Below are 9,701 nucleotides of genomic sequence, written 5' to 3' on the forward strand. Positions count from 1 at the left end.
AAGTATTAAGTAGAAAAGTCTTTGCCCAAAGAAAAAAAATATCAACGTCAATGTCAAATACGGTGATTCCCCAGAAATTTGTCATTCATTTCTATGTTCATTTAATTGCTGTTTAGTTCAGTGTGTTTTAGACTTGTACTGTCAAGTTTTATTTTTTTCAGCGTTTTAGAATGTTTAATTTTCATTTCTATGAATAAATAAGAATTGCTCGTAAGTAACTTATATTTGCTCAAAATATTTGTTGTGAAATGACAACATTTATCAAAGTAGCGAACCTGCGGACTGATGCGATAAGAATGTTGTCATTTGATATTTTTAGCTATTCATAGGATTTTATTCATTTTTCAGTATTTCAGAGCAAATCGAAACGATATTTACTTAAAAATTACGCTGTGATTTTCATTACGATGTATCGCAGTATTGTTGAATATTATCCGGAACATGGAGGCTACAAATGTGGCTATTGCAAAAGCCCCAACACAAATTTTAGCCATGGTACTGTATACTAAATTAAAATTTGTTAAGTATTTAATGATCATTATCATTTTATTCGGAATAGTTACTTGTATATAATCTTTAATTATGTGAGAAAAAAAATTATCTGTTTTTCCTGGCTATACTATAAAATTATATATGTCATAAATTATTGTCCCTTGAATAATACAGGTATGTGGGCCCATTCACTCACTGTAGGGGACTATCAAGACCTGATTGATCGTGGGTGGCGGAGATCTGGCCAGTATTGTTACAAGCCTACAATGGATGTGACCTGTTGTCCTATGTACACCATTAGGTAAGTATTTTTTGAGTTTGAGAGACAAGGTTGAGTTAAACATGTAAAACTAGGATATTTCAGTTACTTAACCATCAGAAACAGTATATGCACAGTGCTATCCATTTTTGTAAACAAGGTAATGTTAAAAAAGTTGCATTATAGCATCTTAGAAATAATACATACATACATATTGTCATAGCTATATCCCTCTCAGGGTAGATGGAGCCGACAGTCTTGAAAACAAAGAAAGGCAGCATACAGCTGTACAGCTTTCTAATGGAATTGAGATTCAAGTAGTGACAGGTTCCTTGCCCAATGCATGCCAACAAGAAAACTCTTAAGTTTATTAGCCTATACCTTAGTTGCTTTTTGCCACATCCATGAAAAAGAGATGGAGTGGTGCTATTCCTGGGGAATCTCCGCTCCAGAAATAATAATGAACTTAACATACATACACTGAAATTATTTGAAGGTTAGGCTATTTACTGCCTTTCTAATATCCTTTAGACATTACTTCTTTCTATTACAACACAAAATTAATAAAAAATTTAATCCAATTTCAATTAACAAAATTAGTAATGCTTTGTGTTAATTTTCACACTCTTATCAATATGTTTCCATTTCAGGTGTCGAGTATCTGATTTTAAAGCTACTAAATCACAGAAAAAGGTTTTGAAAAGGTTCAGCAAATATTTATCTGGGCAAGATATATCAGAAACTAGCGGGGAGAGGAAGATGTCTACTTGCAGTGGTGGGGACACTGAGGATTTGGGGGAAGGGAGAGAGCATTTTGTTGAAAGTCATAAAGAACACAGGGATATTGATATCAGCAATATAAAAATGCGAACACAATCTGGTGATGTACCTAAAGGTGAATTATTTTTATACTTTAAAACTTTCACATTCTAGCTAGGCACCGAGTATGGTATTTGTTGGGTATATCTTTATGGCACTTTTTGAAGTTTTGCATTCAGCCAGAATGTAAAAGCATTTTGTAAAAAACAATAATACACATTATCTTTAATTTTAACTACCTAACTCAAAATCTATACTAATATTATAAAGCTGAAGAGTTTGTTTGGTTGTTTGCTTGAACGCGCTAATCTCAGGAACTACTGGTTCAAATTGAAAAATTCTTTTTGTGTTGAATAGAACATTTATCGAGGAGGGCTTTAAGCTATATAATATCACGGTGCAACTGTAAGGAGCTAAGAAATAATTGAATATGTGAAAAAAAAGGGGAAAATTATTCATCCTTGAGGACTTCAATGATGCCCCAAATAACTATTCCACGCGAACAAAGTCGCGGGCACAGCTAGTAGTGAATAATTTTTTGATTGTGAGTAGTAAATTTTAATTTTGTGAAAAAAACATATGTATCACAAGAAATTTTATTTTTATGTTTACTTGATTGTTTCAGACGGAGTGTTTCCTAAAGCTCAAGCAAAAACAGTTACAAAGCAACACGAAAGAAAGGAAGGTGAGTAGGTATTCAATAATATTTTGAAATATAGTGATTATTCCGAATAAAAAATAAAAACAACATACATATAATCATGTCTTTATCCCATGTGGGGTAGTCAGAGACTTCTTAAAATAGTGACATATCCCATGTTATAAACAGCCTTACCCTTTGTCACCTTTTACAACATCTGTGGGAAAGATATGGAGTGTTCCTATTCTAAAGTGCTGGGTTTCACATGAAACTAATAAATATATATATTTTTATATAACAGCTACTGGACCTGACCCAACAAAAGGCCCCTGCAAAAAAGCCAAGCAAATGAGACGTGAAAGGAAGTTGGAAAAACTTAAAGATAGAGGAATTGACGTCACTACGCTTAGTAACAAAAACAAGGAAAAACAGATTGAAGACTTTATTAATGAGTTACCTGAAGATGTTAGGCAAAAGTTAGAGGTACTTGTTCATTATTAAACTATAGCTTATCGCCTAAATAAATATTGTGTTAATGTTGTATGTATCAAATGTCAATATGGTGATGGCAAAAGAACTTCCGTTGTGTAATGATTAACACGTCGCCAGTCCGCCACCCAGAGGTCATTGGTTCCCAGCGGGGTTAATATTTACACTATGGTAATTATTAATATGCAGTTTTTGGGTAGGTACCTATATTGTGTTCTTCAATCTCGGTTGACCCATTTTCTTCTTTGTTCCTCTCGAATTCTTGTATCCACCTCTGTTATGAATTTACACATACTTTGTTCATTCTTCAACATATTCTACTCGTACTAAATTGGTTCCTTATTATAAACCTTAAAGTTTTTTTTTGTTTTTATTCAGTTTTTAATTCAGCTTCTTTGTGGCATAGTATATTCTCTTTGGCATTTAAGTATTTGCGAATTCTTGCTTTTTACTCGGAAAGCATCATCATTATTTATCAACAGCATTAACTATAAAGGTCATGCACATTACGACGATTTTTTAAAGATGTCATCTTGGCCGTCACAAATAAGTTTGGTAAATTTATGCTTAGGAAAATACGCTTTGTTGTTCAAGTATAGTAATTTGAGAAAAATCAAAATTGTTATGTGCATTAATAGTAGGTACCTACTAACTTAACGAGATTGCTCACTGGGAATTCCGAATCAAAATTTATTTTTGTCTTGCAATATAATGAACTTGTCTCGGTAATAAAATTTGTATATTTAAATTATAAACATATTCGGCGAATTGCGCTAGTAGCTACAACTACTATCTTAAATTACTGTGTAAGTGAAACTTTATGTTTCAATGCAATGACAAGATTTGACAAAGATCGGTCAGCAGCGTGCTCTTTTGTTATTTACGTATTAGTTTTAGTGTTTTTATTTAGAGCCTTGTAGCGGGAGCGATGATTCGGCTCGACCGCCACCAAAGGGAAGATCTTCCGCCAGGCTAGGTGTTATGCCTGGGGAACCGCGGCTCCGACGATGTTGTGTCGGAGGTTGTATATATAGCTCCAATCCGTGAAATCTCTGAAATCGAGATTTGGGTTCTTCGCTGCTATTGGCTGAGCGAGTCGATTTCTTCGAGATGATTGACAGTTGTTGTGTGATTTGATGTTGTTGACGAGTGGCGTAGAGATGTCGCCACAGTACTCCCCCCCAAGACCGGAGGTCTGAAGTCTTGATCTTGCTGTGCAATCTGTGCTTCAGTAGCTTGCAAGTGCCAGTTGTCTTCCAGTGAGTCGGAAGTTGCTCGAAGTCCTAGTGAGTCAGGAGTGAGCCGTTGCGTTGCTCGTAGTCTGCGGTGAGTCGAGACAGTAGAGCGAAGTCGACTTGTTAGCGCCGGGAGAAATCGTGCAGAGCTGCCACGCTGGAGAGAAGAGCGGCCGTCGAAGAGATCCAGGCGTGGGCTGCGGTAGATGCGTCGGTCGCTGAAGTCGAAGAGAGTGAGTGCGGGTGGAGACAGGACCAGGAAGCTCGTTGCGTTGGCTGCGATGGACCTGCTGCGATACCCAGTTGCTGGCTTGCTGTGAGACTGCTTGCAGAGTGAGAGGAGTGATGATGGTAAGGATTGGAGTTGATGAAGAAGGTTGCTTTCAATCACGTCGGGGTCACCAATGTAGCGGGAGCGATGATTCGGCTCGACCGCCACCAAAGGGAAGATCTTCCGCCAGGCTAGGTGTTATGCCTGGGGAACCGCGGCTCCGACGATGTTGTGTCGGAGGTTGTATATATAGCTCCAATCCGTGAAATCTCTGAAATCGAGATTTGGGTTCTTCGCTGCTATTGGCTGAGCGAGTCGATTTCTTCGAGATGATTGACAGTTGTTGTGTGATTTGATGTTGTTGACGAGTGGCGTAGAGATGTCGCCACAGCCTTATAGTTAATATAGGAAATAGGCTTTTGACTACCAAACAATCAGTCGAAAATATATATACAGGGTGACATTTAAAACAACTGCATCCTTTTAAACATAGACTATACCCATGCTTCTGAACTGTTTGAGCCTATTTTTATTTAAATTAAACGTCATCATTTTCACATTTAAAAAACCCTCAAAAACTACTTCACACGCTTTATTAAAGACCAATACTACAAAAAGAAATTAAAACTAAACATGTAAATAAATGTCTGAAAAATAAATTATTTTTCTAGTATTAAGATCAAGTGAAGTACACAGTTGTCGAGATCGCTCAGATAAATGAATTTTGTCGTTGACCTCTGAATCTTACGCTTTCGCTTTTACGCCGGCCGGGGTGATATAACGTATTTAGGATCGTGGATTTTGATACTTTTATTTTTTTTCGTACTTTCTGAAATATGAACCGATATTTTTCTTTTAACGTTTTTAAATATTCTTTAGATGAGTACACTTAACAGTTAAATTTATGCAGTTGAATTAAAAGTCACCCTGTATTTCTTTAAATCTGTTGTTATGGGACATTTCGAACATCACTGAATAGTTAAAGTCAAAAATTACTTGTAATCATTTTATGTAATATAACGTTTTTTCAGATAAGATTAGTTCGAACCACGCCACCTAGTCCAGAATGGGAAGCGTCCGCCAACGAGAGCCACAAGGTTTATGTGAAATATCAAACTGTTATACACAATGAAAAGCCAGAGAAATCCACCAAGCCCAAATTTTATAGTTTTTTAGTCCAGAGCCCTTTATTGGTAAGTAGAAACATTAATAATAATATTTAATACAGTTTTCAATAGATCTACTATAGTGTTGGTTTTGGTTTGGATAGGAGACAAGTTTATCTGCTCTCAACTGTAAGTGGTTTATACTTTTAAACCAAATGAAATATTTTTTTTCAGTAAAGCAATCTGTGAAGTACAAGACATCTTTGATACTAGACTTTAGTACTGAGTAGCACGGGGTTTGCGCCCTTGAAATTTTTCGGAAAAAGTAGCCTATAGCCTGAAGGTTTTGTCTGTCCCTCTGCCAAATGTTATCAAAATAAATTTGGTAGTTTTTGTGTTTAATTGTTATAAATGAAAACAAAAATGTGAATATTTATATATACTATCAGTATTTCTATTCATAGTACATGCATACATAATATCACGTCTATATCCCTTGCAGGGTAAACAGTTCCAACAGTCTTGAATAGACGTTCAGCTTTTTGGCTTAATGATAGAATACTATATAGTATATATAATTTATACATAGTATTAGTATTAAAAGGCGAGTAAGGGATAAGCTTATAAACTTGGGATTCATCTTTTAGGCGATGGGCTAGGAACCTGTCACTATTTGAATCTCAATTCTATCAATTAGACTCAATTCTATCTAGCCAAAAAGCTGAACGTAGCCTATCAGTCTTTTCAAGACTGTTGGCTCTGACTACCCCGCAAGGGATATAGACGTGACTTTATGTATGTAGTATTAATTTGTGTTCTCACAGGAAGAGTATTCAGACAGCGGCCCGTCATGTGGATACGGTTCCTTCCACCAGCAATACTGGCTGGACAAAAAGCTGATAGCGGTTGGAGTCATCGACATATTGCCCAAGTGTGTCTCCTCCGTGTACTTCTTCTATGACCCTGATTACATGAACCTCACCCTCGGCACATATGGTGCGCTCAGGTAATTAACACGTTACAAGTAATACGAATCCTATTCGAAATATGTTTTAAGAATGAGAAACATACATATATCATGTCTCTATCCCTACGGGGTAGACAGAGCCAATAGTACCGAAAAGACTCTAAAGCAACGTGTAGCTGGATAGTTTAATGATGGAATTGATGAATAAGATAAAGAACCACTTACCCACTAAACATACATACATACATATGGTCACGTCTATATCCCTTGCGGGGTAGACAGAGCCAACAGTTGGCCACATTCAGCTATTTGGCTTAATGATAGAATTGAGATTCAAATAGTGACAGGTTGCTTACCCACCGCCTAAACATTTTGTAATAAATTAATTTCTTATATTGTTACAGAGAAATAGAATTCACTAGAAAGCTGCATTCAGTAGCTCCGGAGCTGAAATACTATTACATGGGGTATTACATTCATTCATGTCGCAAAATGAGATACAAAGGCAACTTTTATCCATCGGATTTGCTTTGCCCTGAAACCTACGAATGGTTTCCACTGAAGGACTGTTTACCAAAATTGGAAGTTTCCCCATATTGCCGATTAAACCCTGATATAGATAGAATTGATACAAATTACCCCACCGATAGTGATTTAAATTATATTCCTATCTTAGTTGACGGTGATGCTATGCTATTTGAGCAGTTAAGAAGTAACAATAAGAGTGTCGACAAAAATAAAGTTACGGAATATGCAGGTTTTGTTGGCGCTAAAACCGCCAAACGTGTTATTTTAGCGATATAAAATTAAAAAAAAAATTGTAGTTACGACAAATTCATCTTAAAAAATAAGTAAAAGGTGATATTTTACGTTACACTGGAAATTTTGTGTTTATGCATTTCATTCTCGTTTTATTTAGAAATATTTCAACGTTTTAGATCGATTAATAATTAAATATATGTTTGTATTTAAATTCTAATATTTATAATTGTCTGCTATTAGCGCCCTTTGTCACATCAAACCTCTATTTAATTTTTTGTGTACCTATTTCTGACATTTTTAATTATTTCGTTGATAAGATACTTACAATCATCATATTCTGTTAATTCTTTAATCGTTGCTGCTAGTTTTAGTATTGACGTTATGTACTTATAATTTTCAATTAATTTTTATGAAATTTACTTTTGGATTTTAGTTAAAGATTTCAGTATTTTTTTCTTAGTATATGACGATTTTGAATTAATTATTATCGCGATTACCGCATTTTTAAATTCCATAAGCTTCGTTTGGATAATAATTATGAGTACTAGTCAAGTACATTTTTTCAATGTAAATTTGTCGCAAGGTAAGCTACTTATGTTATTATATGATGAAGGCATTATATGTCCCTTTATCATATACATGCTAAATAATATCATCAGCAACAGTGATATTATTTAGGTACCTTTAGTCAAATATATTGGTATATGTTTCAAAACCTTGCGAAAACTGACTCCTCACGTTGGCATGATATAACAGGATAGCCATCATTCATTATCAGATTAGACGATGAGTTCAAGGCGGTGAGATGATACAAAAAGTCATTCAAATGTATGTACGGTCGAGTCAAAAAGTGTTATAATATTCTTAACTGCACAGGTCGATTTCGTATGCAAAAGTTTTTGATGTACTTTTTCACTCGATTATATATATTTTTGCAACTGTGTGGTATTTAATATAGTTTAATACACACAAAATGAGCTCTATTTCTAGCAAATGCAAAAAACGAACAGATGTGTATATGACTAAACAATGGTACTGGTTGATATCAGTAATCTATTAATGGTTTTATTTTCAACAGTTGTTCGTGAAGTTAAAGAGGACTTCAGTTTTTAAAGTAGACTATCTTAAATCTTATAGGCTTGGCTCTAAAGGAGTTAACAAACTCCTTGGTTATTATTTATATAAATAATAAATAAAAGAACGCAATAATACAAAATATTACCTATGACAAGTTGAATCGATTGATATTGTAACTAGGTAACTAGATAAGATAGAAAATGATTTATTCACCCACCAAGTCTCCAGATTCAGATACTCCTTACTTTATTGATCCAAAGATATTTTTTATCTAACGGTACTATATCTTGTGTTAACAATAGAGAGATCACTGTCCGTTTTTTTCCGCCTGCCACAAAATAAATAGTAAGATAAACTAAATTGCTACTGTTTGTTGTGTGCGTCACACATAAAATTTTCTTTGTAAATACTACTTACTTAGGTATTAATTATATATTTTTACCATTGTTTTTGTTACGTTCATTTGCAGATGACTTTGATATGATTTTTCTTGATTTAGTTTAAAATGAAATATTATGTTTCTTTCGCCATTTGGTCGAAGTAGCTTCATTATAAAAAAAAAACGTATGGCACTTTGTATGGTACAGAATGTTCGTTTACGTTACACATATTTCACTGCATCTGAAAGTAAAGCTTTTTAAGTTGGTAGGCTTTCAGAAATGTGTTGCTCACAATAATATTGATGTTTAAATACGAAACTAAAGTTAAAGATTCTGGAAAGTGTGAAGTTAAAGGTTCTAACAAATTAAAGTCTTCTAGAACTGAGCTAAGTTGCTGCGGGTGGGCAGACGAAAGAACCGCAAGTGGATTTGCCTTATGAAGAACGGAACCCATGAAATGACCCTAATGAAACTATTTGTTTAAACTGAGAAAATCGTAAATGAATTCACCGAAATAGCAGTTCACGATCTATGTAGTTTATTTTAGAAATTTACAGCATTATTATTTCATAAAAAGTGTATTTGAGACAGAAAATACCACACTTATAAAATTATAAATATTTAAACAGTAGTTAAACAGAGGTTTATTATGCCTTTGGTCCCAAATTCCATAAAAATTTCATGAAATTATCGTAAGATTATTATAGTTTAACAAAAAGTAATTAAGGTAGTTTAATGAAATTACCAACATGTGATTCATTTTACATTGCAATGTATCACCTTAAAGATTTACGGACTAGTAAATGTATGTTTTCTCCTGGACATTAAATGTGTTAAAAATGTCCTGTCATATTTTTGTTTCCAATAAAAGTGTGCTAATAAAAATTGAAATATATTTAGTTTTATTTTTAGTTCTAAAAGATACTTAAGATCATTTTCAACATGTACCTAAAAATGTTACCTTTACAATAATTTTAATTACAATGATTCTTTAAATCTTTTAAAATAATATTTATCTATGCCGTGTTAAACTTGTCCTAATTTTGCTAGTTATTTACAAACTAACAAATGAGACACCTTTTTTAGTTTAACAAGTTATAATTAAGTTAAATGTACGCTATCCCATCACCTAAACAAATGGTGGCCCAAATAAATACCAATGAAAATTAGACCTAACTGAATTTTCCCCACATTGTGGCATGCT

At 34.1% G+C, this 9,701-nt stretch overlaps 1 protein-coding gene across 1 annotated transcript; it reads left to right on the forward strand.

Annotated features, from left to right (window-relative positions):
- Positions 1–71: 71 nt before the first annotated feature.
- LOC106142266 (arginyl-tRNA--protein transferase 1) lies at positions 72–9,392 on the forward strand. The gene is made up of 9 exons (XM_013343975.2): positions 72–210; positions 349–495; positions 667–793; positions 1,402–1,646; positions 2,196–2,255; positions 2,512–2,693; positions 5,237–5,398; positions 6,136–6,317; positions 6,683–9,392. Exons 2-9 carry the CDS (start codon positions 408–410, stop codon positions 7,080–7,082), a joined length of 1,446 nt encoding a protein of 481 aa, XP_013199429.2. The 5' UTR covers positions 72–210; positions 349–407; the 3' UTR covers positions 7,083–9,392.
- The last annotated feature ends 309 nt before the right edge of the window (positions 9,393–9,701 follow it).

The sequence above is a fragment of the Amyelois transitella genome, chromosome 17 (genome assembly GCF_032362555.1).
Source record: "Amyelois transitella isolate CPQ chromosome 17, ilAmyTran1.1, whole genome shotgun sequence".
Taxonomy (NCBI): Eukaryota; Metazoa; Arthropoda; class Insecta; order Lepidoptera; family Pyralidae; genus Amyelois; species Amyelois transitella.